Genomic DNA, 23,844 nt, shown 5'->3' with positions numbered 1-23,844 from the left:
CTTATATAAACTGGGTAAACTGTGGATGTGTTTGGTGAGTTTGTTTGTGTCAAAGTCAGAGAGCCGTGTCTCTCTACAGTGAGAGGTTTTTGTACGGCGGCTCAATGACTTTGTATCACTGTGGTACACGTTCGGTGGAGGAACCAGACTGGATGTTGGAAGTAAGTCAAATGTTATTTTACCAGAGCAATTTCTCTTTTGTTGTGTATTCAGCATACTAGGCAAAATAGTTGCCTCTCCATGTATAAATTCTTCTCAAATATTTTGCACTAAGAGGCTAACTTTCCTCCAGCAAAAGACGTTTAAATGTTTTTATGAGAGTTAAACGAGAATAAATCCTTATTTCCACCTTTAATGGTGAAGTAGCATCTTGAGGGCTGGTAGGTTTAGTTCAGTGTGTCAAAGTCAGAGAGCCGTGTCTCTCTACAGTGAGAGGTTTTTGTACGGCGGCTCAATGACTTTGTATCACTGTGGTTGACTTTTGGTGGAGGAACCTGACTGGATGTTGGAAGTAAGTTTCTGCACAAAAACTAAATATGATGTTGTTAAGAGATGTTTTAAATTCTATGTTAGAATGTTTGAGAGATAGATTTTTATTATTTTAATCGTAATGTTTAGATAGTATTAGTATTCATCTCTTTATTTCATCATTGAGCCTAAGTCGGAGAAGATTTTCTTCAAATGTCTTTATACATTCCCAACATACTGTCATTTAAACAGCTTCAAATGTGAAATGATAAAAATGCTAATTTTACCTTAACTTATTTTAAATGTATCTATCTCGGTTCTCCCCTCTGTTTTCAAAGACATTAGGAAAACAGTTTTCATATACAGTTAAACAGAGTAAAGATAACGATGGATATTAAAAAATGTGTTGAATTCTTTCAGACATTATTTTAAAGTTAGTAAAACTGGGTAGTGATTGAGATTCACATTAAGCTCAATTGATTGCTCCATTTCCCGTATTTGTTCATTTATCCAGTAAATCATTTAAAAATGGTTTGCTGAGTTCAGGTTTTGGATGATTTGGACCACAACTTTTTAAATGCTTCCTAATGTTGTACTTTATTTCCAGTGTAGTTGAGGTGATTCTGTATGAAGTGCCTCTGTGCTGATTTGCATGAGAGGCTTCTTAAAGGGAAGTGAAACAATGTGTGAGTGAGAGACTGATGGAGCAGAACCAACATCTGACAGAAACTCCTTAAAGGAGAAACGCTCTCACAGTAAAGGTGTCCCAGTGTCTGCTGGTTGATTGACAGCTGTGTGCTCCCTGTCCTCTAATCTGATTGGTCTCTCCTAGGTGATGTCCGTCCCACCCTGACGGTGCTGCCCCCCTCCACAGAAGAGCTGCAGCAGGGGAAGGCCACGCTCGTGTGCCTGGCCAACAAGGGCTTCCCCTCAGACTGGAGTCTGGCCTGGAAGGTGGACAGCAGCAGCAGCAGCAGCAGCAGCTGGGAGGAGAGCAGGAGCCCCGGGGTGCTGGAGAAGGACGCCCACTACAGCTGGAGCAGCACCCTGAGGCTCCCTGCAGACCAGTGGAGGAAGGTGCGCTCTGTGACCTGTGAGGCCACCCAGGGCTCCCAGACTGCGCTCTCAGAGACACTGAGGAGAGACCAGTGTTCCCAGTCCTGAGCTGACTCACTGGGACTCTGCTTTCTCTCTCACACTGCTCTCAGGACATGTTTCAACATCAACCTGTTTTTGCTTGTGTCGATGGTTTCAACATTTTAAAACAATAAAGATTAATGTGTGTATTATAAAAGTGACATGTCTTCGGATTCCCTTTCTGTGAGATATGATATATATAAGAAACCTTATTCACATTAATTCACAAATGTCACAACATTACCAAGTCAATATAACCCATATTACTTTTTAATGATCTTAAAGGTCCCATGTCTTGGCCATTTCTACTGATCATAATTCCATTGTTGAGGTCTACTAGAATACATTTACATTGTTCAATGTTCCAAAATCACATTGGTTTCTCATACAGCATGTCTGTATAGTATGTGGAATACTGGTGACTGCTGCGTGGGGTCTGAGCATCGCGGCTGAGAAAAGATAAGTGTGAGTGAGTCCAATTGGTCCATTTGGACTTAGTGACGTCAACCTGCCCCGGAAGAAAAAAATGGAAAAAGATAAATCTCCAACGAGGCGTTCTGGGGCAGCACAGACAGGTCTTTTCTGTGTTAGAGTTTTACTCGCTACAGGGTGTACTTTGATGGTTTGTGACTCTGCAGACCATTTACATGCAGAAAAAGCTACATAACACACAAGGGGACGGGTAGTAACCAGAAAAGCATGTCATGGGACCTTTAAGGGTTTGGATATACTTCTGGATTTATTCTAGTTTTATTTTTATTAATAAAGATTGGTACCAATAACAATAGCATGAACATTTCAATGGTAAACCACAAAGCTCTCTCTTATTACTAATGTGTAAGTACATCCATGTGTGATGTTCATGTGTTGTTAAACTGTACCTTGAATATATTCTGACCATCTGAATCAAAACTTCTAAATAAGATTGTCCAGGATAAGAAATAAAAAGCAGGCTATCATCATCATCATAAAGTCATATAACATGAATCCTCAAATATTATTTAATGGACACAGTACAACTCCACCAAAGAACTTGAGACCAAAGAGAGAGTACCACAGGCTCTGTCTCTGCTGTCTGTTTGCAGAATTATTAAATTACACGATTTTTTGCTGATTGAATCAAAACTGATATTATATGAAAACAAATACTTATTTATTACCTTAGTTGTGTGAATGCCTTTCATAAGAATTCAATCGCTCATGTTTCTGTATGACATATGACAGTAGATCCTGATTATCTTGATGGATATATTTGAAAATCATTGGTGGAGAAGATGCTTTTACAAAGGTGTTACTCTGAGAAGATTATTTTGCAGTGGTGTTACTCTGAGAAGATTATTTTGCAGTGGTGTTACTCTGAGAAGAGGCTTGAGACCCTGATCTTTCTTCCTAAATCTTTAGTAGGGGGGAGCTGGGGAACAAACGAGAGATGGTAATGTTTGGAAAGTCTTTTCTGTGTGTGGAGGAAGGTAGAGGAAGAGGAGGAGGGAATCATGGCAGCTTGTCAGAGGTAATTCAGGAAGCACTCAGCTCTTTATGTGGTGTTTCCTCGACTCGCTGAAGAAAATTGAGACCAGTGGAGTCTGGGAGATAAAGACGGAGCAGAAAGTCCAGCCAGAGCCGAAGCATTCTATCCCTCCTCGACTGCTGGTGAGTTCAATCATATTTGGATCTTTGTGATCGCTTTGCAGGTGCTGTGGATTGCATTGGTGCATTTATGTCAATGACATTGGATTTAGATGGATGGATATTTACTTTATTCATCCCAATTTGGGAAATTATTTTGTTACCGGACCAGTGTGTTCAACATTAAAATACAAATACTTAAAAAGTGGAATAGAGTTAACAATTAACAATTACAAATCAAATGAAAATGGAAAATAGTATATCAAATATAAACACTATAAACAACATAACAAATTCTGGATATTTAAAATATTCTTTACAAAGGTCAAAAATACTGCAGTAGCAGGAATATAGGCTTATGCTATACTGTATAAACATATGAGAGCATATCATTTACAAATATACAGAACATTGTAAATTGTTATCAGGAAGTGGAGCTCAATGCAGCAGTGAGCTCTCTGCCAGCCAGAGGTGAGGTGTTGAAAAGTGTTATTGCAGAAGGCAGGAATGTTTTCCTGTACCTCTCTGTGTGACAGCGGAGCAGTCTGTTGGAGAAGGAGCTCCTGTCTGTCCAGCTGCAGGTGGAGAGGGTGGGTGGGGTTATCCATGATGGATAACAGTTTGTTAAGTGTCCTCCTCTCCACCACAGCTACAAACTGCCCAGTTTCACACCGATGATAGAGCCAGCTCTCCTGATCAGTTTATTGAGTCTGCTGGTGTCACCGGCTTTGATGCTGCCCCCCCCCCCCAGCAAACCGCAGCACTGGCCACAACAGACTGGTAGAAGATCTCCAACATCTTGCTGCACACTTGGAAGGATCTCAGCTTCCTCAGAAAATAGAGTCGGCTCATCCCCTTCTTGTACACAGCGTCAGTGTTGATCCTCCACTTCAGTCCGTTGTCTACGTGCACTCCCAGGTACTTACTCTGTTTACTGGATTATTCAGCCGCTTTTAAAAGACTGTTTTTTGAGTTGGACAATTCCTGTGGACTTGAACATTTCTCCAGTTATTGTAGTTTGTGCTGCTGTTGGGGACAGAGTTATTTCCAAACAAGGATGTTTGATTTGAAGTTGGGACTTTTGATCTTTGGGAGTCTCTCCAGTGAGACAGAAGTGAACACTGTTCAAAAGGAAGATGAGCACCCATGAGTTTAGTGTGGCTTTTATAGATTTAGATTTACAATGTTCCTATGGTGTGTGTATGAGTTCATTCTCTTTATATTCCCTTGAGAAGTATTTCAGAATTCTTTGCTTGAAAAAGAAGAAAGTTACATGCTTAATGGAGATGACGGACATTTCATGTGTGTGTGTGTGTGTGTGTGTGTGTGTGTGTGTGTGTGTGTGTGTGTGTGTGTGTGTGTGTGTGTGTGTGTGTGTGTGTGTGTGTGTGTGTGTGTGTGTGTGTGTGTCCTCAGTGAAGTGTAGCTTCCAGCTGCAGCAGTCAGTTCAGTTCCTGTTCAGTCTGACTGAGGGAGGTTTTTGTACGACGCTTTTTCACTGTGTGAACACAGATTGACTGTTGATCTCATGATAACTCTGACAGTAGTAAACTGCTGCATCATCAGTCTGGACTCCACTGATGGTCAGAGTGAAGTCAGAGTTTGATCCACTGCCTGTAAAACGCTCTGAAATCCCTGATGCTCGAGTGGTAGCATAATAAACGAGAAGTTTAGGAGTTCCTCCATCTCTCTGTTGGTACCAGGCTAAACGGTTCCCACCATAAACACGGGAACTGGTCGTACATGTGATGGAGACGGAGCGTCCCGGAGCAGAGCTCACTGCTCCAGACTGAGTCACTGTGACCTGGCCTCTGGACTCTGAGGATACAGAGACAAAGACATAAAGCAGCGTCATGGTTTTGTCCGCTTCATTCCAGAGGGACGGATGTTCACAGAGGAGAGGAGTTTGATTCTCTGGACTTTACCTGTGAAGCAGCAGCAGAGGAGAGTCCAGATGAGGACGCAGATCAAAGTCATGTTTTTGATGAGGAGGATTTCTGTGGCTTCTGTTGTCATGAAGGACAACTGTCAGTCATCCAGTGTTCAACTCTCAGGACTATAAGGTCTCCCAGAGCACTGGAGCATGGTGCTGCTGATGCAAAGTGTCTCTCTATGGAAATGCTCTGACTGACTCCAACAGGGACCTGGATTACTCTGATGATGCTGTTTATCAATGGATCCATCTCTCTGTCAGAGGATTGATCAGGAATGGGTCAGCGCTCACTTGTTTGAGGCTCTAAGTTCAATGGACACATTTTCTTGCAGTTAATTTCATTAAAAAGCTCAAATGAATAACCCCAAATAATCAATACCACCTAGGAAAAACAAAATGGAGGTTTATTATGAATCCTGATGGACAAACAAACATGTATTTATGGGAATTATGCACATTTGGAAGTATAACATGTAGAGCTATTATTAGACATTTATTGCTTAATTTAAGTGTTCAATTACTTTGATGAAAAAGTTGATAAAATCGTAAAAAAACATATTTTGTGAACAATTCGTTTTTCGAAAGAATCATCTTAATTTTGAAACTTAAGACACAACTTAATATTCCTTTTAAATGTTTAAAAGGTTCACAAAAGAAACATTAGATACTTTTCCATAGTTTGTGAATCTGTTTCAAACATTTGAAGCAGTTCTTATATAAACTGGGTAAACTGTGGATGTGTTTGGTGAGTTTGTTTGTGTCAAAGTCAGAGAGCCGTGTCTCTCTACAGTGAGAGGTTTTTGTACGGCGGCTCAATGACTTTGTATCACTGTGGTACACGTTCGGTGGAGGAACCAGACTGGATGTTGGAAGTAAGTCAAATGTTATTTTACAAGAGCAATTTCTCTTTTGTTGTGTATTCAGCATACTAGGCAAAATAGTTGCCTCTCCATGTCATTGTATAAATTCTTCTCAAATATTTTGCACTAAGAGGCTAACTTTCCTCCAGCAAAAGACGTTTAAATGTTTTTATGAGAGTTATTATTTCCACCTTTAATGGTGAAGTAGCATCTTGAGGGCTGGTAGGTTTAGTTCAGTGTGTCAAAGTCAGAGAGCCGTGTCTCTCTACAGTGAGAGGTTTTTGTACGGCGGCTCAATGACTTTGTATCACTGTGGTTGACTTTTGGTGGAGGAACCAGACTGGATGTTGGAAGTAAGTTTCTGCACAAAAACTAAATATGATGTTGTTAAGAGACGTTTTAAATTCTATGTTAGAATGTTTGAGAGATAGATTTTTATTATTTTAATCGTAATGTTTAGATAGTGTTAGTATTCATGTCTTTATTTCTCTTCATCATTGAGCCTAAGTTGGAGAAGATGTTCTTGAAATGTCTTTATACATTCCCAACATACTGTCATTTAAACAGCTTCAAATGTGAAATGATAAAAATGCTAATTTTACCTTAACTTATTTTAAATGTATCTATCTCGGTTCTCCCCTCTGTTTTCAAAGAAATTACGAAAACAGTTTTCATATACAGTTAAACAGAGTAAAGATAACGATGGATATTAAAAAATGTGTTGAATTCTTTCAGACATTATTTTAAAGTTTGTAAAACTGGGTAGTGATTGAGATTCACATTAAGCTCAATTGATTGTTCCATTTCCTGTATTTGTTCATTTATCCAGTAAATAATTTAAAAATGTTTTGCTGAGTTCAGGTTTTGGATGATTTGGACCACAACTTTTTAAATGCTTCCTAATGTTGTACTTTATTTCCAGTGTAGTTGAGGTGATTCTGTATGAAGTGCCTCTGTGCTGATTTGCATGAGAGGCTTCTTAAAGGGAAGTGAAACAATGTGTGAGTGAGAGACTGATGGAGCAGAACCAACATCTGACAGAAACTCCTTAAAGGAGAAACGCTCTCACAGTAAAGGTGTCCCAGTGTCTGCTGGTTGATTGACAGCTGTGTGCTCCCTGTCCTCTAATCTGATTGGTGTCTCCTAGGTGATGTCCGTCCCACCCTGACGGTGCTGCCCCCCTCCACAGAAGAGCTGCAGCAGGGGAAGGCCACGCTCGTGTGCCTGGCCAACAAGGGCTTCCCCTCAGACTGGAGTCTGGCCTGGAAGGTGGACAGCAGCAGCAGCAGCAGCAGAAGCTGGGAGGAGAGCAGGAGCCCCGGGGTGCTGGAGAAGGACGCCCACTACAGCTGGAGCAGCACCCTGAGGCTCCCTGCAGACCAGTGGAGGAAGGTGCGCTCTGTGACCTGTGAGGCCACCCAGGGCTCCCAGACTGCGCTCTCAGAGACACTGAGGAGAGACCAGTGTTCCCAGTCCTGAGCTGACTCACTGGGACTCTGCTTTCTCTCTCACACTGCTCTCAGTCTGCTCTCTGGCTCTCAGGACATGTTTCAACATCAACCTGTTTTTGCTTGTGTCGATGGTTCCAACCTTTTAAAACAATAAAGATTAATGTGTGTATTATAAAAGTGTGTTCTGATTCCCTTTCTGTGAGATATGATAAGAAACCTTATTTACATGAATTCACAAAAGCCATCATACATTTTTTCCAAATGACTTGTTAATAATTGCTAGACTGTTGATGTACTTCCGCATTCATTTTGGTTCTATCTATGTTATTAATTAGTTCCAATAACCTTAGTAGGAATATTTAAATGGTAAACCACAAAGCTCTTATAACTAATGTTTAATGTATTCTCTATGTTATGTTCATGTGTTGTTAAATGTTACCCTGAATTCATTCTGGACATCTGACTCAATAAGAAAAAGAAATGCAGGTTAAGAAATGAAAAGCAGGCTATCATCTGCATACAGTTATATAACTTGAATCTAAATTGAGATTACCTTAAAGGGCCCCTATTATACTCATTTTCAACAATATATTATAGGTCTCAGATATTTACAAACCATGTCTCTGAAGTGTTTGGCTCTAAAAACCAAACAGATCATGCATGGTATAATGCAGTAAACCCCTCTGCTTCAGCCCTGTGTTTGGTTTAAAAAAACACAATGGTGCTCTAGGAGGAGATTCAGGTGATAAGGTGGGCGGGTGTTACCTTGGTTGGTTATTGGCTAATGGTTGCACAGCCCAACAAAAACATTGTGACATCAAAAAGTGGCCAAAATCTGATCAGCTCATTTTCAGACAGGTCTTTAGATGGATCAGGATAAAAAGAAAGGGAATCTTTTTTCCTGAAACTTTCATAATGCCTTTACACAGAGGGGACACATATTTATGTATAAAAGGAAAAGTGGATCCTGAGTCTTGGATCCACGACCTCTGCAGCTCATCCAGAATGCAGCGGCTCGTCTGGTCTTCAACCTTCCTACATTTTCCCACACCACACCGCTCCTCCGCTCCCTTCACTGGCTTCCAGTAACTGCTAGAATCCACTTCAAGACACTGGTACTAGCGTACCATGCTGTGAATGGATCTGGCCCTTCCTACATCCAGGACATGGTTAAACCATACACCCCAGCACGTGCACTCCGCTCTGCGTCAGATGAGCTCCCCATTGACATCAGGACAGCCTAAAGCTTACACATCTTCCGGCGCAGACTGAAAACTCATCTCTTTCGACTCCACTTTGAGCAATACAATAAAAAATAAAATAAATAAAATAAAAACATACTAACAAAGCACTTATATACTAACAAAGGACTGGCTTATCTAAAGCCAGTTGAGTAGCACTTAAAATGGTTTGGCTCTATGAAACATAATGTACTTATATGATTCTGTTTTCTTCAAGTTTGTATCTTCTTGGTCGAATGCACTTATTGTAAGTCGCTTTGGATAAAAGCGTCAGCTAAATGAAATGTAATGTGGATCCTGAGTCGTGGATCCTGAGTCGTGGATCCTGAGTCGTGGATCCTGAGTCGTGGATCCTGAGTCGTGGATCCTGAGTCGTGGCTATAGCTGTCGCTGTGGTCCTGCCTGATGCTCTCCTCCTTACTACTTCTTTGATGGCTCCCACAGGATTGTTGCCATCCACCTGGATTCAATGTCTTCTTATTTATAGACACATGCATTTTCAAGCATTTGGACTACCTATGTTGTAAATGTATTGTCTTTTTAATTTACAAACAACATCTATTGCACGTCCGTCCTGGGAGAGGGATCCCTCCTCTGTTGCTTTCCCCGGGTTTTTTTCATTTATTTTCTTTGGATGTTTTTCCTTGTCCAATGTGAGGGTCCAAGGACCAAGGGTGTCGTATTTATATTCTGTACAAACTGTAAAGTCCACTGAGACAAATGTAAAATGTCTGATATTGGGCTATATGAATTGATGGATTTAATCTTCAGCTTTTTCATTGATATATACACATATATACACAGATATACAGTTTTATAATTTTTTTAGAAGAAATTGCATAGCATCATTGATATATTGTGAGTGCAATAAAACGGTATCAATGATACACTTATGTAATTGTACACAATTTCTTACAGCATGATAGAAAATAAGTTTTGTTAAGAGCTAAAATATTTTTCTTTTCCTGCTCCTTGACAAATTACGTTAACAATGTATATATTGCACATATAGCACATATTGCATATAGTTTGATGAAGATACCTGAAATGCTGATGCTTTTCTTTAATCTCAATAAAGCTGTGTTATTTCAGTTTTCAGATGCTCCTTGTTTTATCATCTGTTCAAATCTGCTGTCTGAAATATAGCTGACACTTTAGATCAGCAGCATGAAGTGTTGGATTCACATCTGTTGTTTACCGTTTACATTATTTGTTAAGTTGTATCCCAATGTGCTTCAAGCTAAACTGGAGATGATCATTTCAGATTTGTTTGTCCATTTAAACGGTGTAATTCAATTTATATTTAACTTTCACATCCATCACTCACTAAAATGTTCAAAGGACTGTTAAATGAACTTTGACGGGCTCTTTGAAAAGATCTCATGTAACAGATTATTTTGATTCTTGGCTCCACATTAAATAAAGAATCCAGTTTAAGATACTGGTGATCCCTTTTAGAGCTCTGCATGGTCAGACAGCCTCCTTTATCTCTGACCTTCTACAGCGCTGTATCACTAGGAGGTCAGAAACGTCTCATGATCAGGGCTGGCTGGATTTACCTCACTGCAGACTTTAAAGTGAAGGTGACCTTTGATTTGAAGTCGGGACTTTTCATCTTTGGGAGTCACTCCAGTTAGACAGAAGTGAACACTGTTCAAAAAGAAGCTGAGGACAAAAGAGTTTAGTGTGGCTTTTATAGATTTAGTATTTTAGTATGGTGTGTATGAGTTCATTCTCTTAATATATTATTAGGAACATTTCAGAAGTCTTTGCTTGAAAAAGAAAAAAGTTACACGCTTAATGGAGATGAAAGTGTGTGTGTGTGTGTGTGTGTGTGTGTGTGTGTGTGTGTGTGTGTGTGTGTGTGTGTGTGTGTGTGTGTGTGTGTGTGTGTGTGTGTGTGTGTGTGTGTGTGTGTGTGTGTGTGTGTGTGTGTGTGTGTCCTCAGTGAAGTGTAGCTTCCAGCTGCAGCAGTCAGTTCAGTTCCTGTTCAGTCTGACTGAGGGAGGTTTTTGTACGACGCTTTTTCACTGTGTGAACACATACTGACTGTTGGGGTAATGGAAACTCTGACAGTAGTAAACTGCTGCATCATCAGTCTGGACTCCACTGATGGTCAGAGTGAAGTCAGAGTTTGATCCACTGCCTGTAAAACGCTCTGAAATCCCTGATGCTCGAGTGGTAGCATAATAAACAAGAAGTTTAGGAGTTCCTCCATCTCTCTGTTGGTACCAGGCTAAACACTTCCCAGCATGAACATGGGAACTGGTCGTACATGTGATGGAGACGGAGCTTCCCGCAGCAGAGCTCACTGCTCCAGACTGAGTCACTGTGACCTGGCCTCTGGACTCTGAGGATACAGAGACAAAGACATAAAGCAGCGTCATGGTTTTGTCCGCTTCATTCCAGAGGGACGGATGTTTCACAGAGGAGAGGAGTTTGATTCTCTGGACTTTACCTGTGAAGCAGCAGCAGAGGAGAGTCCAGATGAGGACGCAGATCAAAGTCATGTTTTTGATGAGGAGGATTTCTGTGGCTTCTGTTGTCATGAAGGACAGCTGTCAGTCATCCAGTGTTCAACTCTCAGGACTATAAGGTCTCCCAGAGCACTGGAGCATGGTGCTGCTGATGCAAAGTGTCTCTCTATGGAAATGCTCTGACTGACTCCAACAGGGACCTGGATTACTCTGATGATGCTGTTTATCAATGGATCCATCTCTCTGTCAGAGGATTGATCAGGAATGGGTCAGCGCTCACTTGTTTGAGGCTCTAAGTTCAATGGAGACATTTTCTTGCAGTTAATTTCATTAAAAAGCTCAAATGAATAACCCCAAATAATCAATACCACCTAGGAAAAACTAAATGGAGGTTTATTATGAATCCTGATGGACAAACAAACATGTATTCATGGGAATTATGCACATTTGGAAGTATAACATGTAGAGCTTTTATTAGACATTTATTGTTTCATTTAAGTGTTCAATTACTTTGATGAAAAAGTTGATAAAATCTAAAAGAAAACATATTTTGTAAACAATTTGTTTTTCGAAAGAATCATCTTCATTTTAAAACTTAAGACACAACTTAATGTTCCTTTTAAATGTTTAAAAGGTTCACAAAATAAACATTAGATACTTTTCCATAGTTTGTGAATCTGTTTCAAACATTTGAAGCAGTTCTTATATAAACTGGGTAAACTGTGGATGTGTTTGGTGAGTTTGTTTGTGTCAAAGTCAGAGAGCCGTGTCTCTCTACAGTGAGAGGTTTTTGTACGGCGGCTCAATGACTTTGTATCACTGTGGTACACGTTCGGTGGAGGAACCAGACTGGATGTTGGAAGTAAGTCAAATGTTATTTTACAAGAGCAATTTCTCTTTTGTTGTGTATTCCGCATACTAGGCAAAATAGTTGCCTCTCCATGTCATTGTATAAATTCTTCTCAAATATTTTGCACTAAGAGGCTAACTTTCCTCCAGCAAAAGACGTTTAAATGTTTTTATGAGAGTTATTATTTCCACCTTTAATGGTGAAGTAGCATCTTGAGGGCTGGTAGGTTTAGTTCAGTGTGTCAAAGTCAGAGAGCCGTGTCTCTACAGTGAGAGGTTTTTGTACGGCGGCTCAATGACTTTGAATCACTGTGGTGGACTTTTGGTGGAGGAACCAGACTGGATGTTGGAAGTAAGTTTCTGCACAAAAACTAAATGTGATGTTGAGATGTTTTAAATTCTATGTTAGAGTGTTTGAGAGAAATTTTTTTATTATTTTAATCGTAATGTTTAGATAGTGTTAGTATTCATGTCTTTATTTCATCATTGAGCCTAAGTCGGAGAAGATTTTCTTCAAATGTCTTTATACATTCCCAACATACTGTCATTTAAACAGCTTCAAATGTGAAATGATAAAACTGCTAATTTTACCGTAACTTATTTTAAATGTATCTATCTCGGTTCACCCCTCTGTTTTCAAAGAAATTACGAATACAGTTTTCATATACAGTTAAACAGAGTAAAGATAACGATGGATATTAAAAAATGTGTTGAATTCTTTCAGACATTATTTTAAAGTTAGTAAAACTGGGTAGTGATTGAGATTCACACTAAGCTCAATTGATTGCTCCATTTCCTGTATTTGTTCATTTATCCAGTAAATAATTTAATAATGGTTTGCAGAGTTCAGGTTTTGGATGATTTGGACCACAACTTTTTAAATGCTTCCTAATGTTGTACTTTATTTCCAGTGTAGTTGAGGTGATTCTGTATGAAGTGCCTCTGTGCTGATTTGCATGAGAGGCTTCTTAAAGGGAAGTGAAACAATGTGTGAGTGAGAGACTGATGGAGCAGAACCAACATCTGACAGAAACTCCTTAAAGGAGAAACGCTCTCACAGTAAAGGTGTCCCCAGTGTCTGCTGGTTGATTGACAGCTGTGTGCTCCCTGTCCTCTAATCTGATTGGTGTCTCCTAGGTGATGTCCGTCCCACCCTGACGGTGCTGCCCCCCCTCCACAGAAGAGCTGCAGCAGGGGAAGGCCACGCTCGTGTGCCTGGCCAACAAGGGCTTCCCCTCAGACTGGAGTCTGGCCTGGAAGGTGGACAGCAGCAGCAGCAGCAGCAGAAGCTGGGAGGAGAGCAGGAGCCCCGGGGTGCTGGAGAAGGACACCCACTACAGCTGGAGCAGCACCCTGAGGCTCCCTGCAGACCAGTGGAGGAAGGTGCGCTCTGTGACCTGTGAGGCCACCCAGGGCTCCCAGACTGCGCTCTCAGAGACACTGAGGAGAGACCAGTGTTCCCAGTCCTGAGCTGACTCACTGGGACTCTGCTTTCTCTCTCACACTGCTCTCAGTCTGCTCTCTGGCTCTCAGGACATGTTTCAACATCAACCTGTTTTTGCTTGTGTCGATGGTTCCAACATTTTAAAACAATAAAGATTAATGTGTGTATTATAAAAGTGTGTTCTGATTCCCTTTCTGTGAGATATGATAAGAAACCTTATTCACATGAATTCACAAAAGCCATCATACATTTTTTCCAGATGACTTGTTAATAATTGCTAGACTGTTGATGTACTTCCGCATTCATTTTGGTTCTATCTATGTTATTAATTAGTTCCAATAATCTTAGTAGGAATATTTAAATGGTAAACCACAAAGCTCTTATAACTAATGTTTAATGTATTCTCTATGTTATGTTGTTGTTAAATGTTACCCTGAATTCATTCTGGACATCTGACTCAATAAGAAAAAGAAATGCAGGTTAAGAAATGAAAAGCAGGGTATCATCTGCATACAGTTATATAACTTGAATCTAAATTGAGATTACCTTAAAGGTCCCCTATTATACTCCTTTTCAACAATATATTATAGGTCTCAGATATTTACAAACCATGTCTCTGAAGTGTTTGGCTCTAACAACCAAACAGATCATGCATGATATAATCCAGTAAACCCCTCTGTTTCAGCCCTGTGTTTGGTTTTAAAAAACACAATGGTGCTCTAGGAGGAGATGCAGGTGATAAGGTGGGCCGGTGTTACCTTGGTTGGTTATTGGCTAATGGTTGCACAGCCCAACAAAAACATTGTGACATCAAAAAGTGGCCAAAATCTGACCAGCTCATTTTCAGACAGGTTTTTAGATGGATCAGGATAAAAAGAAAGGGAATCTTTTTTCCTGAAACTTTCATAATGCCTTTACACAGAGGGGACACATATTTATGTATAAAAGGAAAAGTGGATCCTGAGTCTTGGATCCACGACCTCTGCAGCTCATCCAGAATGCAGCGGCTCGTCTGGTCTTCAACCTTCCTACATTTCCCCACACCACACTGCTCCTCTGCTCCCTTCACTGGCTTCCAGTAACTGCTAGAATCCACTTCAAGACACTGGTACTAGCGTACCATGCTGTGATTGGATCTGGCCCTTCCTACATCCAGGACATGGTTAAACCATACACCCCAGCACGTGCACTCCGCTCTGCGTCAGATGAGCTCCCCATTGACATCAGGACAGCCTAAAGCTTACACATCTTCCGGCGCAGACTGAAAACTCATCTCTTTCGACTCCACTTTGAGCAATAAAATAAAATAAATAAAATAAAAACATACTAACAAAGCACTTATATAATAACAAAGGACTGGCTTATCTAAAGCCAGTTGAGTAGCACTTAAAATGGTTTGGCTCTATGAAACATAATGTACTTATATGATTCTGTTTTCTTCAAGTTTGTATCTTCTTGGTCGAATGCACTTATTGTAAGTCGCTTTGGATAAAAGCGTCAGCTAAATGAAATGTAATGTGGATCCTGAGTAGTGGATCCTGAGTCGTGGATCCTGAGTCGTGGCTATAGCTGTCGCTGTGGTCCTGCCTGATGCTCTCCTTACTACTTCTTTGATGGCTCCCACAGGATTGTTGTCATCCACCTGGATTCAATGTCTTCTTATTTATAGACACATGCATTTTCAAGCATTTGGACTACCTATGTTGTAAATGTATTGTCTTTTTAATTTACAAACAACATCTATTGCACGTCTGTCTGTCCTGGGAGAGGGATCCCTCCTCGGTTGCTTTCTCCGGGTTTTTTTCATTTATTTTCTTTGGATGTTTTTCCTTGTCCAATGTGAGGGTCCGAGGACCAAGGGTGTCGTATTTATATTCTGTACAAACTGTAAAGTCCACTGAGACAAATGTAAAATGTCTGATATTGGGATATATGAATTGATGGATTTAATCTTCAGCTTTTTCATTGATATATACACATATATGTACAGATATACAGTTTTATAATTTTTTTAGAAGAAATTGCATAGCATCATTGATATATTGTGAGTGCAATAAAACAGTATCAATGATACACTTATGTAATTGTACACAATTTCTTACAGCATGATAGAAAATAAGTTTTGTTAAGAGCTAAAATATTTTTCTTTTCCTGCTCCTTGACAAATTACGTTAGAAAGCAAACATAAACAGTAGGAATTTAGCATTCACTCAATATTTATACAAAATTAAATATGTGCTATAATGTCACTTGGGGTTCACAGTTATGAGGGCCAAAGTTATAGAGTGGTTATTAAAGCTGTTAGAAAACCTTTTGGTACTCAAAAATCACAAACTAATTGTAAAACTATTTTGAACAGAAATAAACAAGTTTTTTTTATGTTGAAAGTGTTTTTGTGGTATTACATTAAAAAAATGTTGGTAATGAATGCTATAGTTATTTTTTTTCTGTGCAGTTGTTCATTCAAATCACTTCCTCTTTAGTTGAGGAGGTTTTTGTACGACGTTGTATCACTGTGTGAACGGGTAGCTGTTACACTGCTGACAATAATAATCTCCTGCATCTTCAGTCTGAACTCCAGTGACGGTCAGAGTGAAGACAGTCCCAGATCCACTTCCACTGAAACGATTTGAAACTCCAGACTGAAGAGATGTAGAATGATATACCAAGGGTTTAGGAGCTTCTCCAGGTTTCTGAAGGTACCAGTTAAGGCATGTACCAGCACTTGTACTGGCTGTACATTTGATAGAAAGAGTCTGTCCTGGAACAACAGACAGAGATCCAGGAGACTGAGTCAGGAGGATTTCTCCTGATGAATCTGGAAAACATGAAAACAGCAGAAGGGTTATTGAGACAAACAGCGTGGAGAAAGATGATCAACATCCAAACAGAAGAGCATCCTCTCTTTAACATGGAGATCAGATGGAAGAAGGTACATGCTGCTTGTCTCAGTGCTTCTCCATCATAGCAGATCATCATGTTGGTGAACCTGGTTGCATCCTGAAGCAACGTTTTCAGAAGAGAGTCTCACCCTGAACAAGGAGCCCCAGGGTGGCCAGCAGTAGAGTCAGTGACATCATCATTGTGCTGCCGGCGTGTCAGTGGCTCTGAAAGACCTGGACAGCCGCTGATCACCTCTGGCCTCTTAACGTGTGGGAGCAGAGAGGCAGGACACATATGCAAACACACAGAGTCAGTGAAGTGTAGCTGTCCTCAAACAGCATGGTGTTCCCCCTCAGTGCTGACAGCATTCACTGTTTCATGTTTCACTACATAATGGCCTCTCAAAGATTACTATGTCGAACACAAGTTCATTTGGTTTACACAAAGCAAGTACTACAAGTTGAGCCTGTTGGTGAGAAGATTTTAAAGTGTAGAAATATATGTTGTTTGACACACGTGAAAGAAAAAAAAATCTATTGATACAGATTGTTAAAAGGTTTCACACCAGAATACAAATTCAGTTTTGCAAGTTTTCTTATACAGTAGCTACTTCAATTTACATGATTCATTTTGACAGAAATGTAAAGTCTGAAGTCGGCAATTCATCCTTTTTGTAAATCTAAAAGAAGAGTGGCATTAGACAGAATACTATATTTAATGACTGATCACATTATGGTCTTAAAGATTAAACAAGGCAGTTTTATATGATGTGAAAATGAATGTCATTAGTGGGGAATATGATTTCATGATGAATATACTCAGAGAAGATACCTGAGATGCTGATGCTTTTCTTTAATCTCCATAAAGTTGTGTTATTTCAGTTTTCAGATGCTCCTTGTTTTATCATCTGTTCAAATCTACTGTCTGAAATATAGCTGACACTTTAGATCAGCAGCATGAAGTGTTGGATTCACATCTGTTGTTTACCGTTTACATTATTTGTTAAGTTGTATCCCAATGTGCTTCAAGCTAAGCTGGAGATGATCATTTACAAATGTGTTTGTCCATTTAAACGGTGTAATTCAATTTATATTTAACTTTCACATCCATCACTCACTAAAATGTTCAAAGGATTGTTAAATGAACTTTGACGGGCTCTTTGAAAAGATCTCATGTAACAGATGATTTTGATTCTTGGCTCCACATTAAATAAAGAATCCAGTTTAAGATACTGGTGATCCCTTTTAGAGCTCTGCATGGTCAGACAGCCTCCTTTATCTCTGACCTTCTACAGCGCTGTATCACTAGGAGGTCAGAAACGTCTCATGATCAGGGCTGGCTGGATTTACCTCACTGCAGACTTTAAAGTGAAGGTGACCTTTGATTTGAAGTCGGGAAGTAGTGTTACCAATCCCGCTTCAATCACATTAGTATGCATAAAAAAGTGACAGGTCACACCTTCTAAGTCCCGCCCCCTAATTATGCTAATGAGCCCCCTTTGATATGCTAATGAGCCCCTTTGTTCGAGGTGTTATCGCGTACAGGTGTTACATCCTCCCGGTAGCCCCCACCCCTCTCAGCCCCCACCCCCCTTAGCCCCCACCCCTTCTCAGCCCACCCCCCTCCCCCTCACATACAGGTGTTACATCCGCCCTGTAGCCCCCACCCCTCTCAGCCCCCACCCCTCTCAACCCACCCCCTCCTCTCCCCTTACAGTAGGCGTCACATCCTCCCTGTCGCCCCCCACCCCTGAAGATAGTGAGGGGGTGGAGTCAGTCATAAAAAAAGAAATCTATGCAAAATTAGATAAAAGCCAGTCATTTGAGCTTTGAAACAAATTGATATGATTCGATATTAAACCAACTAATTATAGTAGATTAATTAACTATTCAAACGTGTACAGTAATTTACAATAACACGGGAATAATAAACGGGTCAGCAACAGCGGGTCTCTCCCGTCAGATTAGACTTTACTAGATTAGACTTTACTAGCGTTTATACCCATATCGATCAGATCTAGCTAGTTCTAGCTAATGATATGACTACCTGCTTATTAAAAGACACCTAAACAATAAGCGTCACTATGCAACGGGGTGAGGCCACAAAGTATAGTACAGCATTATGCATTTTGTTTACATGCCCACCGGAACCCCGAGGCATTACCAACAGATCAATGCGCAATCAACCCATACAGGACATCTCTTGCTACACATAATGTGTAGACATTATAATTGACTATTCTTGTCTGTCACATACTCTTTTGTCTGTCACACACTATTCTTGTATGTCACATAAGTGGCGCAACTGATGCGGTATTACCGCTAAAGGGGGCCAGTCAAGAAACGGGTGCAGTATCTGTGCCGGGTTCAGACCCTCCGTCTGAGGCTCTTCATGAAAAATGGAGTCTGGGTGTGTGAGACTGTCTCCCCTCATACCCCCTCCCACGACCTCCCCTCCCCCCTGCCTGTCACCTCCTGATCTTGCGATCAGCTGTTAATTCTCATTCACTAAGTCACCTAAAACTTTTATTGGAATTGGGTTTTCTTTAGAGCTGTTTTCAGTGAGACAATGCAGTTTCTGATCATTTTAAGTTTCAAGTTTCAAGGCTTTATGGCATATGCCCATTAGCTACAGTGTAGATATGTCAATGAAAAACATAGGTCACAGGCTCCTCCAACAGTGCACATAAAACAGATAAAATACTGCAATTTGTGCGTAATTCTCTCACAAAGGAACTGTAAGATACACGTTTATGTATGGAAAACTATATAACTTGGTAAAATATTCATTCATTTGTAATGAATTGAGTTTTCTTCAAGAATCAAACTCTAAATGGAGAGTTTGTGATTTTAACACTGTTTCGATGAAACAATGCAGTTTTGATAACTTGACTTGACTAACATTACTTTTTTAAATATATGTTTTTTAGATGCTTTACTTTTTGATTTCTTTCATATTATTTTAACACAACATTACTTTTTTCATATTTTTCAACATACTGTGATATATATATTTTTTTTCTCTCCATTATATTTTTGAATATACAGTGATTTTTATCAAAATACAACATGCAACTATTACATTATACAATATTACGACTTTTTGCGATATTTTCAACACAATATACTTTTTTTTTTGTAGGGCTTCAGGATATTTGGCATGTCATGCCTAAAACCGGTGTCATCTTTCCTGAAACTGACGTGCTGTCCGTTTTACAAACAAGTTATCTTTCTGCTTCTTCCCCCTATGAATTTTCCTCCCCCGTCCCTCTTACTACAGCCATCACAACAGCAACCAAGTCAGATCTGTGAAATTAAACACCTCTTCCCAAAGCGTGACTTCCCTATTGAGGGAGTGGGGCAGTGGGGCCTAACCCGATTTGGCCAAATATACTAACATGCAGAACATATGGTATGTTTGAAAAAAGACTAACCATCTATCCAGTTCAAGCTGTCTTTAAGATGTGACATTGTGCTCTGACTTTTCCCCGTAAAATCGTGACAAACTATTACTTATTAAATTTGACCTCATGCTGCTTGGTTGAAAATGATAGATGAGCATTTACCAACAGATCAACGCGCAATCAACCCATACAGGAGATCTCTTTCTACACATCATGTGTTATCACTATAATATCATGTCATTATTTAATGTTGTTTTGTTTGTGTGTGTGTGTGTACAACGAAGTCTCTTTGAGAGGAAAATTATAATTTAAAGATCTTAATACCCCCTTATTGTTTAATTACTTCACACAACTATTAAAGAATCCCTATATGAAGTTACATGAGGCTACATTTACTGGTGTGCTTCCCTAGATGATATAAATAGTCCACGTGCCATGGAACTCAGGAGTCCGCCCTTTGAGGCGTTGTTAACATTAATGCTTTTTGCTTTTGTTTTTGTTACTAAGATACTTTTTTAGCCTTATGATAGGATGAACTTAAGCTGTAGTCAATAAAGACATGTTTAATAGAGTGTTGCTGTTAGAGAACATACCTGCGCAGCACTCCACCACGTCTTGGCTTTGGCTTCATGGCCTTCACTGTCCTCTCCCTTTGAGTTTTTTCAAAGGCTGGGATACATTTTCCAAATGATCACTTGTTACATGGTGACAAACATATGGTTATATAACCTTAAAGAACTAACAAAAAATAATTAAGTATTTGCAATGCATAAACATAGAAGATATCACTGTCATATTATGATCACTTATTGTAAGTAAGTTTAAGTAAAACTAACACAAGTCAATATTATTCACCTGGGCATTAGTGGGCTTGAGGGTCTCAGGGAGCGTGGACAAAGTGACTTGTCTCTGTATTTGAGGATTCTCAGTGCAGGCACTAACAGGAAGCTGCTGTGCATTAGTGGAGAGTCCTCTGAAGGCAGCTGTTATTTCATTCACACACTCATCTGTTACCTGCTGACTCCTCATAGTAAGTATAGCCAAGTCAGCTGTTAAGTTGTCCATACCATCGCTTGATAACTGGTAACTTTTGATTGACAGTCCAGCCATGGCAGCTGCCAACTCGTCCATATAATTCTTAAGAACGTGGTGACAATACTACAAAAAAAAAGTGTATATATTAGGTCAGTTAACCTTGAAGAGCTAAACAGTTCAAGTGGTAAGTAACTAAGTATTTGCAATGAATAAACATAGAAATGATCACTGTCATATTATATAATCACTTAATATGGAGATAAGTAAAACTGACACAGACAGTTTAAACTGCTTGTTAAAACGCTATTGCTTATTGTGTTTTCTCAGCACACTAACATAAATAAGGATGTATAATATAAAAAACTAGAAAACGATATAGTATTTTCAAGTCTTACTTTAGTATGGTAAAATTAAGAATAAGTCACATTAAAGTGTGTCATGATTTTCCGTAAAAAAGTCAAGTATAGTTTGTCAAAAGAATATGAAAAAATCATTTTGTAGAGTAGTATGTTGAAAATCTCAGTGTTTAACTGAACACACCTACATGTGATAACGCCTCGAACAAAGGGGTAATTAGCATACAAAGGGGGGTCACTAGCATCAGTGGGGGAAAGGTGCTACGGGAATGAACTTTGAGGAGGGGGAACTTGTAAGAATTTCCAGCTTTTGAAGATAATTATATGGTACCCGTCCTTACAGCTAAACAAATCCTATGCCAGGTATTCTACAGACCACAAGAAGCACAAGAAGCCCCAGAAAGTATTATATTCAGAGCTAATAATGGTGAAACCGAAGAAGAAGCAAAGCAGATTATAATCGTTGCGGGTGAAAGGATAGAGAATTTGCAAGTGATGTTAATGCACTTATCTGATATAAAAAAAAATGCATTCATTTACTTCCAAGAGACCCCTAAACATCTACTTGGGCAATGTGAATTGAACGATAAACCGATCACTGTAAATGAAACGCGGAGAGAAGCAGCAGTGCAAATCGTTAAGTCTATTACCTTGAATGCACTACGACATTAACTTGGTCAAATGTAATATGTCTTTCTGAAAATGTGGCGAATGGTGTGTTTTTCAATTAAGCAACCATAACAAATGAAAATGTGTTTTATTTTTGCTTTCTTATATAGTAATAGTATTAACTCCTTTGACTAGACTGTACTAAAATAAGACGTTTCACTGTTAAATAAAAAATGGAAGTAGAAAATCGAGATAATGATGAGGTTCGTTATGTATCCAGTAACTATGAACAGCAGTTGAAAATGTTATTTAACCCTTTAACTCTAATAGACAAATCTAAAATAGCCTCTAGCTTATCTATAAGTTTGTGATTTTAACACTTATTCACTGACACAAGGCAGATTTTGGCTTTTTTCTCATGCCAAGATACTTTTAGACACACTTTGAGGTATGCAAAACCTTAAAACTAGAAAATGAAGTACATTGTCTGATTAGATTTTTTCTTAAAGACTGTTTCTCTAAAAGGCAAGTTTTGTGATTTTTAACACTTATTTACTTTTTTTTTCTCTTTTCTTGTGCTACCAAGATACTTTTAGATACACTTTTGATGTATGCAACACTTAACAAAAGGGTATAATATGAAGTACTTTGTAAGGAATGGGGGTTTCTTTAATACCCCGTTTTTTATTTTTAAAAACACTTGTACAGTTAAATAATGTAGGTTTTCTCTGATATTTTAGTTATTTTCAGCTACCAAGATACTTTTTTGATACACTTTAATGTAGGAACATTTGGCAACTGGTAGAATGTCAATTATTTTGTAATAAAATGTATTTTCTTAAAGACTGTGACTCTAAAAGGGGAAGTTTTTTTTTTTTTTCTCCCGTTGTCTTTCACTTACTTTTTGGATACAGTTTTATGTATGACAACTTTACAACTGGTAGAAAGTTAAGTACTTTTTCTGAACAGATTTTCTTTAAGACTGTGACTCTTAAAGGTAAGACAATCCAGTTTTATGGAAGTAACTTAAATTATTTTTTGTTTTGTTTTTTCTCCTACAAAGATACTTATAGTTACACTTTAATGGATGCAAAACTTTATAACTTGGTAAAATATTCATTATTTTGTAATGAATTGAGTTTTCTTTTTTGTTTTTGTTTTTCAACATACTATTGTACACAATGACTTTTCCATATATATATATATATATATATATATTCTTTTTTTTTTTTTTTCAGACAAACTATACTTTTGACTTTTTCCGTAAAATCGTGACAAACTATTACTTATTCTTACATTTGACCTCTTGCTGCTTGGTTGGAAATGATAGATGAAAAAGCTACAAAGCTGAAAGAACTTTTCTAAAAACTCTCAATTCTACAGATGACTCCCCCCCACTCAACGCAATAAGTCCACCCCCCCACTCAGCAAATCATCTAAAACGAAGGACCCCACTAAGACGCCCGTTGAAAACTAGCCAGGGATCTGAGAAAAACCAAGTCTCCCCCCGCGAGATGCAGCCAGGAACAAACTCCTGGACTACTATCGTCCCCAGCATTGTGGACACCCAAATCTTGCAATACTATAGCTGCTGATGTTACTCCTGGGGCCAAGACGTCTCTGTTTTTGAACATAGTGAAATCGGAGTTGGTTGATATTCTGGAGAGGGTGCTGCATCGGTACAGAGAAGAAATCTGCAATGGATCCCGAGTCAGTCACCCCAGCCAGAGGCAACACGATTGTGTGAATGACATTCCAGAATATTTCTTCAGAAACAATTACAACGCGTTAATGAAAAAGACTTTGGCTCGCCGACTTCATTACTGCGATTGACCAGAGTCTTAATGATATAAACATTTACATAGCTGAATGAAGGATCCAAGGCGCTTCGGAGGCTTTTCTGCACAATCTCAAAACTGCAGACGCCTCAAGGAGAGACTTGAAAAGATCCACGCCGAGCTGAATGGAGAGGAAGAAGACTAATAACCAACGGTTGATTTGAAGCCGGGGATTTTTTCGATACTTTGACTTTTCTTTAAAGTAAAATAAAAATGGGTAACTACTATGGAAAA

At 39.2% G+C, this 23,844-nt stretch overlaps 4 gene segments (V, D, J or C); 1 reads left to right on the top strand and 3 right to left on the bottom strand.

Moving 5' to 3' along the window:
* Positions 1-91: 91 nt before the first annotated feature.
* LOC117492451 lies at positions 92-13,664 on the top strand (the record flags this gene model as incomplete). The annotated part of the segment is given in 3 exon segments: positions 92-161; positions 1,301-1,614; positions 13,495-13,664. Coding segments are annotated over 3 exon segments (402 nt in total), but the record flags the coding sequence as incomplete, so codon positions are not given.
* On the bottom strand, positions 4,712-5,276 carry LOC117492429. The segment is given in 2 exon segments: positions 4,712-5,049; positions 5,157-5,276. Coding segments are annotated over 2 exon segments (414 nt in total).
* On the bottom strand, positions 10,729-11,398 carry LOC117492430. The segment is given in 2 exon segments: positions 10,729-11,066; positions 11,175-11,398. Coding segments are annotated over 2 exon segments (414 nt in total).
* A 2,317-nt stretch (positions 13,665-15,981) lies between the features above and the next one.
* On the bottom strand, positions 15,982-16,623 carry LOC117492441. The segment is given in 2 exon segments: positions 15,982-16,304; positions 16,518-16,623. Coding segments are annotated over 2 exon segments (360 nt in total).
* Between the last annotated feature and the right edge of the window lie 7,221 nt (positions 16,624-23,844).

The sequence above is a fragment of the Trematomus bernacchii genome, unplaced genomic scaffold (assembly GCF_902827165.1).
Source record: "Trematomus bernacchii unplaced genomic scaffold, fTreBer1.1, whole genome shotgun sequence".
NCBI classification, from domain to species: domain Eukaryota; kingdom Metazoa; phylum Chordata; class Actinopteri; order Perciformes; family Nototheniidae; genus Trematomus; species Trematomus bernacchii.
Note: the sequence above shows the minus strand (reverse complement) of the source record. Positions and strands in the feature narration are given on the sequence as shown.